At 34.3% G+C, this 17,579-nt stretch overlaps 1 protein-coding gene across 3 annotated transcripts in view; it reads left to right on the plus strand.

The window, feature by feature from the left end:
• Nucleotides 1-17,579, plus strand: part of FSTL5 (follistatin like 5) — a 663,363-nt gene that overhangs the window by 543,886 nt on the left and 101,898 nt on the right. For all 3 annotated transcript variants that reach the window (XM_077752758.1, XM_077752759.1, XM_077752760.1), the window contains exon 9: nucleotides 358-492. In XM_077752758.1, the coding sequence (XP_077608884.1) occupies nucleotides 358-492 (135 nt within the window). The remainder of the gene's footprint in view (nucleotides 1-357; nucleotides 493-17,579) is intronic.

Raw genomic sequence — 17,579 nt, forward strand, 5'->3', positions numbered from 1 at the left:
GGATTCTGAAACTAAAAATAAATAAATAAATAAATAAATAAATAAATAAATAAATAAATAACATTATAGTTATCAATATGAAATACTTATGCAAGGTAGGAAGTAGGAAATAAATATAAAATATAAAGCATGTGCATTTGACATAGAGTTTGGACTCTCTGTTAACAGAATGACAACACAGTTTATGAAACACTTGAATGCCTTTGGAATAATTTGGCATGCCTCCAAAGCATGGAAGTAGGAAGGAAAACAGTTTAATTAGGACAGGCTAAGAGAACTGCTTGACTGTGTAATCGGAAAGCACTGTACCAAAACTGAAATCATAGTTTACAAGTTGCATTTGCCTTCTGTTTTCAGCAAATGGCAGCGAGGTTCATATAAGCAATGTGCGCTATGAAGATACAGGAGCATACACTTGTATCGCAAAGAATGAAGCAGGAGTGGATGAAGACATCTCTTCTCTTTTTGTGGAAGATTCTGCCCGAAAGACCCGTATGTATTGAATGTCTACCCACACAAAGCGTGACTAGCTGTAGAGCAGGGCTTCTCTGCAGCAGGTGGTTATTGCCACCATGAGATACTTACTGCCCTGCATCCCACATCAATCCCTGGGCTGTTTTCTGCTTTTAGTGCTTGAAACGCTTTGCCATTACTGCACACGTTTCCTAATTGTATCATGAAGCAATGGGAAAAATGTACCATTCATTCTTTTCTTAAAGTTTTTTTTTCTAATGTTTTATTTCTGAGAGAGAGGGAGAGAGACAGAGAGACAGAGAGAGAGGGATAGCATGAGCAGTGGAGGGTCAGAGAGAGGGAGACTCAGAATCTGAAGCAGGCTCCAGGCTCTGAGCTAGCTGTCAGCCCAGACCCCGATGTGGGACCCAAACCCACGAACTGTGAGATCATGACCTTAGCTAAAGTCGGACGCTTAACCGACTGAGCCACCCAGACGCCCCACCATTCATACTTTTTGGGGAACAAAAGCAACAACAAAACTATTACCTAGTGAAAGAGATATGGATAGGGTGCATATGCATTTACAATTCATATTAATCTAATTTGTTGCAGGGGCCCTGATATTTGGAGGAGCTGAGTTCTTGAACAAAGTTAAAGCATTGTCTCAGGAACCTTATTCCTCTTTCAATCAATAAGTACATATAGATATTAGTGAATCCAATGGGGGAGAAAGATCTCCAAGTCCTGACTATCAGTATATCTTTATCTATATTTGGTCTGGCTAGTTCAAGCATTATTACAAGCAAATATTTAAAAAGAAAATTCTTAAGGTAGATAAAGAGAAAACAGGCTAGAGTTAATGATCTGGATAAGGTCCACCTTAATTTTTCTATGCCTTTTATATATTTCTGCTAAATACCTATTTGCAATTCACTTTCTCTTAAAAAATAATTTAGGCAACAAGTAATTGAATAGTTTTCTTTGTCCTTTATGATGAAAGCTGTAAGACAGCCTTTAATTTAAACTCTCTATTATGATTTTCTTTTAATGTTGGTCAAGTATTTTTTAATATATTTCCCAAGTTACAACATTAAAATACTAGCTATTATTCCTTTAATCAGTGAATCACTTACTATTTACCAGCATGTAACTTTGAGAAGAGTTTTAAGAGAAGATTTAATATAATTTTATTCATAAATTCAGTCACATGAATGTATTTGTTTAATTATAAACAGTTTCTGAAATCATGTTTTTACTTTAAGCTTCTAGAAGTCAAAATAATACATTTTACATAAATGTTTGAGATTATATACTAGCATGCTATTAAAATCAAAAGTAACATTTGTAAGTTATAGCAATGCAGGCTTAATACATCTATATTTATAGAACTTTCAAATTCATCTTATAAGTAACAATGCAAGTGAAAGATTTGAAGAGTTTTGCTCCCAGGTCTGGATATGATTATTTATAGGTGTTCTTTATGCATTTAATTATGTAACATTTTCAAGGATAAAGAGAGGAAACTAACAGATTTTATTTTTTAATTTAATTAATTCATTTATTCTGGTAGGAACATAGAGTAAATTCTACCTTGTTAAATTTTTAGGTGCACCACATTTCATTGTTAACTATAAGCACTAGATTGTACAACAGATCTCCAGAATTTTTTTGTCTTATAAAACTGTGAGTTTATACACATTGAACAACTTTTCATTTTTCCCTCCTCCACATCACCTCACAGCCACCATTCCATTTTGTTTCTATGACTTTTGACTCTTTTTGATAACTCGTATATTTCGATTACACAGTCTTTGTCTTTGTGACCGGCTGTTTCAATTAGCATGGTGTCTTTTAGGTCTATATATATTGTCACAAATGGTAGGATTTCCTTCTTTTTAAGGTCGAATGATATTCTATTGTATATATGCACAATATTTCCTTAATCCATTCATTCGTCAAAAGATATTTCAGTTGTTTCCATACGTTGGCTCTTGTGAATGATGCTGCAATGAATTTGTGAGGGCAGATATTACTTTGATCCTGATTTCAATTCTTTTGGATATATATACCCAGAAGTTGCATTACTGGACTATATGATGATTCCGGTTTTAATCTCTGAAGAACCTCTATGTTTTTCTTTTTTTAAAATGTTTTATTTATTTTGAGAGGGAGAGAGAGAGATAGTGTGAGCAGAGGAGGGTCAGAAAGAGAGGGAGATACAGAATCTGAAGCAGGCTACAGGCTCTGAGCTAGCTTTCAGCACAGGGCCCAATGCAGGCTTGAACCCACGGACCAAGAGATCATGACCTGAGCCGAAGTCGGACGCTTAACTGACTAAGCCACCAGGTGCCCACCTCTATGTTTTTTATAATAACTGCACCATTTTTCATTCCCATGAATATGCAGGGCACATTCCAATTTCTCCACATCCTTGCCAATACTTTTATTTTTTGTTGCTATAATAATAACCATCCCAACAAGTGTGAGATATCTCATTGTGGTTTTTATTTGCATTTATGATAATTAGTAATGTAGAATATCTTTTCATAAGCCTATTAGCCATTTGTATGTCTTTGGAGTCATTCAAGGCCTTTTTAAGTTGAGTTATTGAAGTTCCTATATGTATTGGAAATTAAACACTTATCAGGTATATGATATAAACTGAAAATATTTTCTCCCAGTCCTTAGGTTGACTTTTCACTTTCTCGATTGTTTCCCTTATTGTGCAGAAACTTTTTAGTTTGATATAGTCCAACTTGTCTATTTTTGTTTTTGCTGCCTGTGTTTTTGATAAAATTATAGGCCAATATCCTGATGTGCATAGATGCAGAATTCCTCAACAAAATATTAGCAAACTGAATCTAACAGCACAGTAACCAAAGCATACACCATCATCAAGTGGGATTCATCTTTGGAATGCAAGAATGGTTTAACATAGGCAGACCAATAAATGAGATTTGCACATTAAAAAAAAGAATGAAGAGTAAAAAAATCACTTGATTATCTAATAGATGTAGAAAAAGTATTTGACACATTCTTTCATGCTAAAAATGCTCAACAAATTATACATGGAAAGTCATACCTCAAAATAACACAGCTAACATCATACTCAATGGTAAAAAAAGGAAATCTTTCCCTCTCAGCTCCAGAACAAGACAAAGATGCAGAGTCTCAACATTTCAATTCGACATATCACTGGAAATCTTAGCCACAACAATTAGATAAGGAAAAGGAAAAAAAAAAGTATTCAAAACAGAAAGGAAGAAGTAAAATAGTCTATTTGCAGATGACATGAACTTTTAAATAAAAAGCCCTTACAAAGACTCTACAATCTGTTAGAACTAATAAACATATTATGTAAGGTTTCAGTGTACAAAATCAGCATGCAAAAACTGTTATGTTTCTATAAATTAAAATGAGATATCTGAAAGGCAACTAAGAAATGAACTCATTTATAATAGCATCAAAAGGAGTAATGTACTTGGGAATAAATTTAATCAAGGACATGAAAGGCTTGTACACTGAAAACTATAATACACTAATGAAGGAAATTTAAGACACAAATAAATGGAAAGACATTTTATGTTCATGGTTTAGAAGAACAAATGTTACTAAAATGTTCATATTATCCAAAGAAATATATGACTCAATACTAATTCCTTCCAAAAACAATGGCCTTTTTTTGCAGAAATATAAAAAAAATACCCTAAAATTTGTATAGAACAAAAAAAAGATGTGGAATAGCCAAAGTGATCCTGATAAAGAGCAAATGTAGAGGTATCATAATTCTTGATTTCATATAATATATATAAAGCTATAGTAAATAAAACAATATGGTACTTGCATTAAAGACAGATACATAGACAAATGGAACAGAACAGAGACCCGAAAGTAAATCCATGAATGTACAGTTAATTGATCTCCAACAAGAGCACCAGAATATACATTAGAGAAAGGGTAGTCTTTTCAAAAAATGATTCTGGGAAACTGAATATCCACATGTAATAGATGAAAGTGGATCTCAATCTTACACTATCTACAAAAGCAACTCAAAATGGATTAAAGATCTAAACATAAGATCTGGAAAGGTAAAACTTCTATGTTTCAGGACATTGATCTTGGCAATGAAAATAATGGATTTTAGCTGTAACCTCAAAGTTTCAAACATTGCTAATTCACGTTTATATTCTACTGTTTTATAGCATGCAATCCAGTTTTTTGGAATAACAAATTTATCTCTCATCTAAATAAATGTCTTTAATTTTTGTGAAGTCTGTTTTCCATAAACTTGCTATACTGGTTATTGAGAATTTATATACATATACATAAGTAGATGTGAACACACCCATTTTGGAAATTTATACACATAATTAAAATCAAAATAACACTAAATGAGTAAAATGAGTAGAATACTAGGAACTACAAAAGAGAAGAAATAGAAAATGGAAGAATGTCTATGCAGTAGAAGACAGTTTTCCAGGGGTGTGTCCCATTACTCAAAAAATCCTGTCAGAATCCTATGTAACAAAAACATCAAAATCAAGTGGAGATCACATTAGAGAAAGTTATGACCTTTTGCAACCTACTTCTTAAAAATTGCCCAAGGTTCTCTTCTAGTAATTCCTTGGACAAAGCCCAATATTAATTATACAAGTTGTATTTGGATAGATATATATTTTGAAAAACAAAAAACAAAAAACAAAGGAAATAGTCACAGAGCCTTCACTGATGACTTTACTTTTCTCATTTGCACATATTAAAAGATTGTTGACTTGTCCATATTGATCAAAAATAAGTTCAGGGGTCCTTTTTTTCCCATTCAGTGGTGATGGGATACAATGTATCTAAAAAAGCAGATTGGTGTAGTAGAAGAGCATGAACTTGGGCACTAGACAGGAGTTAGAATCATTGTCTTAATAGTCATAATAGTTCTGTGATTTGGAGCGGAGAAAACCTCTCTGAGCTTTAATTTATCTATAATATGGAATGAGTACTAACTCACTAAGGAATTTCTGTGTAGATACTATAAAGCATTCTCCATAGTGCTAGACATAAAGTGGCTCTTCCTCTAATTTATGCTTATTTTCTGAAAATAATTATTTATTCCTTGTTAAAAGTACTGACAAAGTTATTTTTTAAAAACTCTGGAGAATCTAGCAATTGTTAGAGTTTCTAAAATGAATGACACATAGAGACAGATATATTTGATCTTAGCCAAAAAGCCAAGTAATGATGCATAGAGACGGATATAGAGATTGAGACAAATGTTGAAACAGATGTAGAGATGATGAGAGATAAGGAGGGAGAGGAGGTATATTTGGATATCTATACAATTATTTATTCAAATACAAAATATCATTATTTCATTTTGCATAAAAAGTTTGTTTCAATGGATTAAAGAACACATTTTTTTCCTTAATGTAGCTTTTAAAATATTTTAAATAAAGGACATTTTGTTGCCAGAGTCCACTTTGTCACAGAATGAAAGCAAAAGCTACATTTTATCTCTCTTTAGATCAATTTATACTTCTATTACATTTTTAAAACTCTTCTGTAGTGTGCCGGTCTTCTGTTTTCTTTTTGAAAGATGCAAGATGAGAAGTATTGAATTCCATATAGGCAGCAATAAAAATGGGAGAAGATTTACAACTTTTGGACTAAATGACACAACACAGTCTTACTTTGTTTAGCTACAGCTTCAGAGCAATCATCCGTTATTTTCTACATAATAGAGCAGTCATCGTAGTATCAATCACATTTTTTTCTCTTACTACATTTCCCAGCAGGATGATACTGTTGAGTGAACAATTCATGCAAAGCATCATATGGCAAAGGAGTTTATGTTTTGCTTGTAACCTAATCTTTGGATTGGAAAACCTTGAGTTACTGTGCCCAACTTTGTCAACAAGCCTCACTGGAAGTCTTCTCATGTGACAAATTGAACTAGAAAAAAGTGCTTCGAATAATCTACAGTTGCATTAGGAATAGGGTTTGAGAACTAAGATTTAATGGAGTGATATATGGGAAGGATTTAAATGTAAAGAAGAGTAGAAATGGGCCATAGGGGATTATAACAGGGAGTAGGAGATGATATGAAATATATGAGAAGGATTTAGGCAGAGGTAAATGTTATTCATTTTAAAACTTCTTGCAAGGAGTATAAGCACTTGATACATTTCCATTCCCAAGGGGAGTGAATTCCCAGATGACAAAAATTCATCTTCAGGATTAAGGTAAATGAAAAGCAGTGTGAATGTAGGCTGCTATTGGAAGCTTTTAAGATACTGGCTGCATTAAGCACTAAGCACAGATTATATCACACTTTGCTAGGATTTTAGAAAGGAATATGATTAATCCAGCCTCTTGTAAACATTGGAATATGATACCTGAATATATTATAGTAGTATATACAACTTCTTTTTTCATCATTGTCATGGTCAGTATTATATTTGGAAATATCGGGCCATTACAACAATCCTTATTTTAGAATTCAACAAATTAGTATTGAGTGACAATTATGAAATACATCAGCTATAAGATTCCTTTACAGAGTATTTTAAATGTGTTAAATTCTACAAGATTACTTGAATGAATGAGTTATGCAAATATATAATGTTAATGTAAATTAATGATATTATAAAAATAGAATGAGTGTAATTCCCAATACACCACCGACTTTGGAAATATGGTAAAATGCACCCATTTGCACCTAAATATTTCAAAAGATATGTAAATGCTTAAGAAGTATCTGCCTATTTTAGAAGGAAAGGAAAGGACCTAGAGAGCATGTTTGGAGTTGTCGCAGGGGAGCACAGCTACTCCTATATACCCTTGATGAACCATGGTCCTCCTCTGTTAAAGAAGGTCATCCTCTTCCACTGAGTGCACAGCTTCAGAGGGACGTGCATGTCACAGTGAGGGAAGAATAGGACACTGGCCTAGCCAGCCAGATCAGCAGCCTCAACCCTGGTAATCAACAGTGTGACAGGTGTCGCAGCCAGCTAGCCTATACCTGAAACTAATATTACACTGTATGTTAACTGGAATGTAAATAAAAACTTTAAAACAAAATACAAAGATAAGAAAAAGAAAAAAAAGTAGAGGAAAGGATCTTAAAATGGGTTGGGGCACCTGGGTGGCTCATTCGGTTAAGTGTCCAACTTTGTGTCAGGTCATGTGTCAGGTCTCGCCATTCTTGAGTTTAAGCCCCATGTCGGGTTCTGTGCTGACAGCTCAGAGCCCAGAGCCTGCTTCAGATTCTGTATCTCCCTCTTTCACTCACACTCTGTCTCTCTCTTAAGAATAAACAAATATCAATCAATCAATCAATAAATTAATTAATTAAAAATAGTTTAAAATGTGTCCTTTTCATACAGAAACACAATTTGAATATGGTATTACAAACTTTGAAAATAGAACAATTCTGATANGGGCAAAACAGAGACAGGAAGGGAACATTCCATGCAGGCTCCATACTGTCAGCACAGATCCCGATGTGGGGCTGGAACAGTGAGTCATGGCCTGAGCAGAAATCAAGAGTTGTAAACTTATCGAATGGNGTGCCCCGTTCTATTTAAAGAATAGACAGGGGTGCCTGGGTGGCTTTGTCAGTTAAGCATCCTACTCTTGGTTTGGGCACAGGTCGTGATCTCTCAGCTTTGTGGGTTTGAGCCCCACATTGGCTCTTTGCTGGCAGTGCAGAGGCTCCTTGGGACTCTCTCTCTCCCTCTCTCTCTGCCTCTCCCCAACTCTGTCTCACTCAAAATAAATAAACAAATTTAAAAAAGAAAAGAATAGAGAAAACACCTACTTCATAAAGGCAATTGTACAGATTGAATGAGATCATTTATGCAGAATATTATCAATATCTACAGATGCTAAGAAGATAATATAAATGGATGAGCATAGATGTACCTGTTTACAAACAGGTACACATAAAGCCAGATGCAGTTGTCACCAATTAGTTAGTAATTTTTAACTTAGCCAATGTGAGGTAGGTAGAGTAATGAGAAGTAAGACAAGTTAAAGATAAGGTGTGCATTTGATAGTCAGGGTGAAGTTTTAATCCTGATATAAGCTAAGTGCTTGAATCAAAAAGAATAATGTAAAAACAAATATTTGAGGAAAACTGAAATAAATCTATACATGAAAAGTGTTATTTTTTTTATTTCATTACCACTGAATTTTATTTAATAGAAGAGCTATAATAAAAATATTTAAAGCAGAACAATTCATATTTCTTTTAAAAAGTCCCTAAACCTATTTATTTAATATTTGTCACAGACCTTTGCATATTAGTAAGCTTAGTGTGAAATAAAATGCACTTAGGATAATCAGAATCATGTCAAGGTTAGCCATACTTGATAAGCATTTATTATTTTATGAGCTTTTATTATTTATCATACATTTTAATATGCATAGTGTCAATTTGGCCAATGACATTGTCACATCCTGTGAAGTAACTTGTTCCATAAATCTTTTCGTCTGGTGACCCAGAACACACTAAAATTGTCTGCCTCGTGATTTTCACATCTGAAGGCTGTATTTTTAAAATAACACCCTTTTCAATGTCATTAAATAGATCTGTGTCTAACACATAGCCACTTTTTGCATAGTACTAGAGCCCATGTTATCTAACAAGATGCTACGTGATTTGAATGTCATCAAATTGACGGGTTTACAACAATTATCAGCAATCGGGCATCTCTTTTGCCTACAAAAAAAAAAATAAGACTCAAAGCTTTCTTATTTGATTTATTGCCTACATTTTGTCTGCAAGGCAGTATATACCTTCACTGAAATATTCTCATCTCATCTCATACTACACAATGCCAATTTGCCTAATTTATTTGATGATAAATTAGTCAAGTGATGATGACATCTTATTCATATTACTTCAGGCATGCAGACTAAATAAGCAGTGGCAATACTAAGTATAACATTTCTATGAAACTCTTAGAAAATCTCATACTAATATTTTGTTGGTGTGCTCAGGATAGAATGCTAGTACTCACTTTAAATTTCTATAATTCAAGAGGTCTTAAACTTGGTGAATCCTTTGCAAAATAACTGGGCACTTAATTCCAAAAAGAATTTAGAATTATCATCACTCTGTGATTTTCTTCGAGTTCTCTGATACAGAAATGCCATTGGAAAACAGTGGAAATCTGTGAAGCATTACTAAAACAAATGTGCTCTTCAAATATGCAGGCTCTGGCATAAGCGACTGCAGTGAGTTACCTTCTTAAAGTTTTATAAAGTTTAATTTGTGCCACACAATTTTTATCAACTGTCTGCAGAGCCCAGATTATACATGGCGTATCCTATTGTCCTCTGTTTGCCCAGATATCTGAATTCTTTTTCTTTTAATTTTTAATGTTTTATTTATTTGAGAGAGATCGAGAGAGAGAGAGAGAGATACAGTGTGAGCAGGGGAGGGTCAGAGAGAGAGGGAGACACAGAATCTGAAACAGTCTCCAGGTTCTGGGTTAGCTGTTGGCACAGAGCCTGATGTGGGGCTCGAACCCACGAACTGTGAGATCATGACCTGAGACAAAGTCCGACGCTTAACTGACTGAGCCACCCAGGCGCCCCCCAGATATCTGAATTCTGATTGAGTTGGTTATGAGATGAATATGCTGGAAAGAGTGAGTCAGTGTAATTATTGTTCTGCCTCTTTGTTTTATTTTTCAACTTAATGCACATTTCCACACTTGTGCTGCATATGAAATGTAATATTATGTATGAAACATTATTAAATATGAAATTTCTTAAAAGGTAGTTTCCGATTTCATGTAGTAAAATTACGTATCAATATGGATATCTTTGCCCTAAATTTATCTGCTTATCTAACATGTACCTTTATACTAAATTCTGGTATAAACGTAATAAAATTTTTGGAATCATTTTGGTGATAATGAAATTTTAATAGAAAATAAATTATTGGATAAAATATTTCTGTTTTAGTAAAGGCTCTTTTTTTAAAATTTTGTTTTAAATATTTATTTATTTTTGAGAGGAGAGAGAGACAGAGTACAAGTGAGGGAGGAAGAGAGAGAGAGGGAGACACAGAATCCCAAGCAGGCTCCAGGCTCCAAGCTGTCAGCACAGAGGCTGAGGCGGGGCTCACCCCACGAACTGCAAGTTCGTGAACTGAGCGGAAGTTGGACACTAAACCTAGTAGGCCACCTAGGTGCTCCAAAATATTTCTGTTTTAATTTCAAAAATGTTTTAAGGAACATTAGGACATAGGAAGTCAAAATATGTCTCTAGAGGCACTTTTAACTCAGATTATTGAGTATACTGTAGAATAAAGAAAAAGATGTGTTCTTTTCTAATTTAATTACTATAATATTTAACTAAAAACTGTATATATTATACATATATACATGCTATTCATATATATTACAACCAATACTGTACAAATTACAATTATACAAATGTTAAATAGAATGTAAATAGAATGTAATTCTGTTTCAACAAGCAGAATAAACATTAGAAGAAACAGTATGATTATGTTAAAAATAAGAAGTTCAAATCATAAAAATTTGTCCCCAAAATATAGTCGATACAAATAACTGACAAGGACTTGTATCTTAGGCAGATAGATAGATAGATGTTAATGAAACAAAAAACTAGAGAATAGTTTTAAATAAAACTTTCAGAGACAAGAAAAAATGAAGCAGCATTTTATATTATGAAAAGAACTAATCCTCATTAGTTATCAAGGAAACGTAACTTATGACCACAGAGAAATGCTATTTTGCATGCACTACAATACCAAATGTTAAAAAGCTACATAGTAACTAGATTGGGTGTGTTTGGAAGAGTAAGAATCCTTATACCATATTAATACTAATGTCAATTTTACCAACCTTTGGAAAGCACTTTGATATTATCTATTAGAGCTGATTTTGCATATACCTGGGGAGCCAGCAATCACATGAATTAAAGAAACATTGAATTGCCATACATTCAGAAGTTATTTAGGGAGAGGTCCCTGGGTGACTCAGTCAGTTAGGTGTCCCAACTCTTGATTTCAGCTCAGGTCATGATCTCACCCTGTGTGAGATCAATCCTTACATCTGGCTCTGTGCTGACAGTGCAGAGCCTGCTTTGGATTCTCTCTGTCTTTCTTTCTCTCTGCCCCTTGCCCCCCCCTTAAAATAAATAAATAAACATTTAAAAATAAATTTAAAAAAGAGAATTTGTCTAGGAAAAACCTGCCATGCACTTGATATTCTGATACAATTTGTAAATTTTTTTAATCTGCCTTTTAATTCCATCCATATTTCCATGGTAACTGAACTAAATTTAATTTAAATACTTTTTACAATGGCTATAATTTAAATGTGGGTGAAGCTAGTTACCTTCCCGCTTACATGAACACTATGTCAGTATTACTTCAAACTTATTCATTCATTTCTTAATTGGCTATTAGAAAAGGGACATTTACAAAATTTGCAGTGAATAAGAGCTTTCATTGTAAGGAGAACAAAAAAATCTATAGGGACAATGGGTTTGTTCACTCATGTTTTCACTTATTAAATATTTACTGAGGTAAAAACAAACACAAAAACAAACATGTTGCTGACATATGGTTGACAAAGAATAAGACAGTTCACTACTTTCAGAAAGGCTACAGTTTAGTACAAGTAGAAGTAAAGAAGTTATGATGCATGATAGAATAAAATAATTGCTGCACTAGACATATAAGCCAGGTATGAAAGGATCACAGACATAGAAACAACAAATTCCAACTTAGTTACATAGCATAGCCTTTCTTTATTGAGGTGGTGACATTTGAGCTGATATTTGGTGGTTATAGTGATACTTCCATAGCTGGAGACTTTAAAGTATGTCAAACTCAGGGAATAATCATCAAGTGAATGATAGGTTTCATGAACTTGGTGTAATATGTGATCATAAAAATGTTTTCTGTGAATTTACAACACACAATGAGAACATATCGTGGGGTTGAACCAGATTTAAAGAGGCCCTGAACTTCATAAATGGAAAAAGTCAAATTAAAAGTGAATTACAGGGTACCTGGGTGGCTCAGTTGGTTAAGTGTCTGGCTTTGGCTCAGGTCGTGATCTCATGGTTCATGGGCTCAAGCCCCACATTGGGCTCTTTGCTGACAGCTCAGAGCCTGGAGCCTGCTTCAGATTCTGTCTCTCCCTCTCTCTCTGTCCCTCCCATGCTTGTACTCTTTCTCTCTCTATCAAAACTAAATAAATATTGAAAAAAATTTTAAAGAGTGATTTACCTGGTATATTTTTGCAAAGGTAAAAATATTCTACATATATATTATTTAGAGAGGTCACAATAAGCATTTTTTCTAGATTTTATTATTAAATATAGTGGACATTTGAACATGTTTTTATTACCTGGGTAGAATAATGAAAATTTGAATTCCCAATGTAGTTTATATAACAAACAGGCTTGTATTTAATCACAAGACAGAATGTGTATGGTGAAAATTCATTACAGCACACTAGTGAAACACAATTATTGTGAGGCTTCAGTGTGAAGTTGAGTTATCTCCCTTTATCTATCTTTTGAAGAGTATTTGGCATAATGGCACTTTCCAAAAGTAGTGTTACTTGAATTTCTAAGAAAGAAAAGCAGTGCATTCATAAAGTATTATTTTTCATCATAAATAGTCATATTAAAACAGTCAAGGACTAAAATTATGCCTGAGGTTGTTTGTGCCTATTAATTTGCAACCATTAAATTACAGCAAAACTGACACGGGGAAGATTGTATTATGATAATAGATAGAAGGTAATCTGTCAACTTAGTGCTTTTGAGCCCCCTGAGCAATCTGTACTTTATAGTGATATAAATACAGTTGGTGGGATGTTGGCCAGATAAAGAACTCTGGCTAAAGAATCTAATTTGAAAATATTTTATATGATATTTTTAAAAGTGGTTGTTCTGGGGCTCCTGGGTGGCTCAGCTGGTTAAGGCTCTAACTTTGGCTTAGGTCATTAACTCACCGTTTGTGGGGTGGAGCCCCACGTCAGGTTCTGTGCTGACAGCTCAGAACCTGGAGCCTGCTTCAGATTCTGTGTCTCCCTCTCTCTCTGACCCTTCCCTGTTTGTACTCTGTCTGTCTGTCTCTCTCTCAAAAATAAAATAANTATATTATATTATTTTATTTTATATTATATTATATTATTTTATTTTATATTTTATTTTATTTTATTGAGACAGAGGATGCACAAGTAGGAGATAGGGCAGAGGAAGAGAGAGAGAATCTTTAGCAGGCTCCTCATTCAGCATGGAGCCCATTAGGGGGTTCGATCCCATGACTCTGGTATCATGGAAATCAAGAGCTGATGCTCAATGAACTGAGCCACAAAGGCACCCCTAGCTTCGTATATTCTTAACATGTGCTTGCTTTATTTATTTATTTTTATTTTCTTAGATTAAACTATTACAGAAATTAACTCAATTGGAGACATTCATAGAAATAAAATTTCAATGGATCCAGTATTGTAAAATACTTACCATATATCCAGCACATAGTAAGGGTTCAATAGGTGTTTGTTCTGATTATCATTATTGTTATTATTTGGAGTCAACAATTATTAGTTTTATTTTTTTAATATATTGAACAATGTAAATTTTTCATAAAAATGAAAATGGGTGAAAACAGATAAAAGTGATAATACCATAAGCTAGGTATGGGACTATTCAAGAAAGAATTACAAACTAGATACCATAGATTTATATTTAGTAGCAAAATATTTTGAAGTTCAGATATATTCAGAAATTGCTTACATTTTTATTTACTCTTGTGTCTTATGTATTCTATCACTTTTCTCTGAAGCTAAATTCTGTTTTTGAATCCCATCAAAACATTTTATCCTCCAGTATGAAAACATGCCCCTAGAATGTATAATTTCAGAGTTTTATTCAAATCTGATAATTATCCTTTGCTTTTACTTCTAGTAGAGTATGGAAAGAAAGATAAGTTTAATAGGGAATGTTAGTAAAACATTTAAAATATATAAGTGAAAATGTTTTTATATCATATTCTCAAAGTCATGCCTCACCACACTTTATTTTTGGGAGTGAGCAATAATTAAAGGTTACATGTGTGCGGAGCCACTGTGATATCAGAAGGCTTTAGCTGAAAATGCTCTCACGTTTCAGTGTCAACGTACATTCTTACCACAGTCTCGGGTGGCTACACCGCTGCTACTTGGCCTAGTNGCTGAACATCTTTGACCCCATTCTCTTTTCTCTGTGCCAGTAATTGCAGTTGCTAAAGTATCACTGCTGTCTGTTGCTTGTTCGGCCCTTTTTCAGTGTCGACAATGGAAGGAAGGAGAGCACCTGGCATTGTTCTCTCTGATGAATACAGAATCTTTGTGGCACAGGGGTGGAGATGGGAAAGAAGAGGAGAGGGGAAAGACAGGGCTCTAGGGGAGAAAATACATTCCTGTTAGGATTTTCCAGCATTTGGTTGTCCATTGTAACAGTTGTTAAGCAGTGATCCTGCCCCCAGACTGATGTTGCAAATAGAGAAGACAATATGTGTTCCCATGAGATGGGCAATAACTACAAATTCCTAATCTTAATTTGTAGTGGTAGGGCACATTTTTGCTTCCTTTACCCAGTCTTTGACATCAATGTCACTTCTTCATGCTTCAATGAAAGCATGATTTAATGAAAGCATGTGATGAGAAACAATTGTGGTTCTCAAGCTTATTTACAGGCATTTAAAATAGTAATAGTAATATCTCAATAGAGAAGATATTAGGCTCTGGGGTGCCTGTGGCTCAGTCAGTTAAGTGGCTGACTTCAGCTCAGGTTATGATCTCACAGTTCATGAGTTCAAGCCCCATGTAGGGCTCTGTGGTGACAGTTCAGAGCTCGGAGCCTACTTCGGATTTGGTGTCTCCCTCTCTGCCCATCCTCACTTGCACTCAGTGTCTCTTTCTCTCAAAAATAAATAAACATTAAATATTTTTGAAATAATAAACCTTAAAAATTAAAAAAAAGAGAAAATAGGTTCTTAGAAGACTAGAGACTTAAAATCCAGTGAGATTTTGATCAGGAATTTTAATGGAACAATGTAAGAAGCATGATAGTTAATCTAGGAAAAAAATCTGTGGATGACTAGAAATATTTTTTTGGTTTCATTATATTTTCCTCTTTAAATAAACTATTGAACTGATTCTTAGTTTATCATATTAGAAACACCATGTTTCTCTTAGTTCATCTAAATGATGCTTTAAAAACAGGCAAGTAAATTCCAATAATTAGAAGGGTATTTATTGAGAATTTTAAGTAAACCCAGACTAGTTGGTGGCAATGCCATGAAGAGCTGCGAACAAAATCTAGAGTTTATGATATAATTTTAGGGAGAAACTAGCATTCTCTTTCCATTAATGCAAGCAAAACAAAGAGGCTAACATTTTTTTGAGCAAGTACTACATCCACAATAAAGTCAGAGAGAAGGAGAAATCTCCCAGGAGAAAAAAATGTTAAGAGAGACCTTAGGCTAATGTTTGAGTTGGCCAGTACAAAGCAATCCTATTCAATGGGATGACTCAGTTAACAAAGTGGACAGTTAACTCATCTTTTTGGAACCATCAAGATACTTTCTTTCTTTTTTTTTTTTCATTAAAGTTTATCTGTTTATTCTGGTGGGGATGGAGGACAAGTATCAGAAGGGAGAGAGAGAGAGAATCCCAACAGGCTCCACACGAGTAGCACGGAGCCCAATGTGAGGCTAGAACTCACAAACCGTGAGATCATTACTGGAGCCAAAACCAAGAGTCCGATGCTTGACCCATTGAGCCACCGAGGTTCCCCAGGATACTTTTTAATTTGAGATCACAGGCATTTCCAAGATTAAGCTGAAATTCTTTTAGAAAACTTATTGTTAGGATCTAATTTCCCAGTTAATATTTTTACATCAGAATTCCTACTGCTGATATCTGGGTTCTCTATTATGAAATTCTGCAAGAGCTAAGATATACATAAAATACTTCAGGGAAAAATGAATTCAGTTCTATAGTTAGTCATCACTTTAATCCCACTACATATGACCTTATTGTTACAGAATGGGAGTGTAACAGATTGAAAATATCACATTTTACATTTTTGTAACAGAGTGCCAAGTCAGGTGCTTATTGTATCTACAAACAAATCAAAAGCAATATAAAATTCAGTTTAATCAACACTTCATAGGTGTCTGGGAGGCTCAGTCGGTTAGGTGTCCAGCTTCGGCTCAGGTCATGATCTCGCAGTTGGCGGGTTTGAGCCCTGTGTGGGGCTCTGTGCTGACAGCTCAGAGCCTGGAGCCTGCTTCAGATTCTGTGTCTCCCTCTCTCTACCCCTCCCCTACTTATGCTCTCCCCCGCCCAAAATAAATAAACATTTAAAACATTTAAAAAAACTTCAAATACTTGAAGCTATTATAAGAGACAAATTTGAATTTATTTCAGAACTTGTCATTGGTCTGCTGAGGCTTTTAATTTGGTATTTGGCAAAGAATGTCTTAAGAGGTATGTTAAATATGTGTTTCTCAACACTGTGTACACACAAACATTATATTATTTCTCTTTATTAAAACACTATATAGGGGCGCCCGGGTGGCTTAGTCGGTTAAGCGTCCGACTTTCGCTTGGGTCATGATCTCGCAGTTCCTGGGTTCGAGCCCCGCGTCGGGCTCTGTGCTGACTGCCAGCTCAGAGCCTGGAACCTGTTTCAGCCTGTGACTCCCTCTCTCTCTGACCCTCCCCTGCTCACGCTGTCTCTCTCTCTCTCTCCTAAAAATAAATAAAACATTAAAAAAAAAATTTAAAACACTATATATATACATATACAGGCTAATTATTATTGCAAGTTGCTTCACATATTAGTTGCAATATATACCTTTAAAGATATGTTTAGGGAAAAATATATATGCATATGCCTAGAAATATATGTGTGGTGTGTGTGCATACACGTGTGTGTGTCTGAGTATGTGCCATCACTATTCTAAGAAATTTAAAATTTTAGCTAATGGAATTATCATAAAATCTTTATAATATCTAATTTTCTAATATGTCTTATTTCATTCAGTTCATTCTTTTTTTTTTTTTTTTTTTTAATGAATGGGG

This window comes from Crocuta crocuta, unplaced genomic scaffold, assembly GCF_008692635.1.
Source record: "Crocuta crocuta isolate KB4526 unplaced genomic scaffold, BGI_CrCroc_1.0 scaffold346, whole genome shotgun sequence".
In the NCBI taxonomy this organism is placed as follows: domain Eukaryota; kingdom Metazoa; phylum Chordata; class Mammalia; order Carnivora; family Hyaenidae; genus Crocuta; species Crocuta crocuta.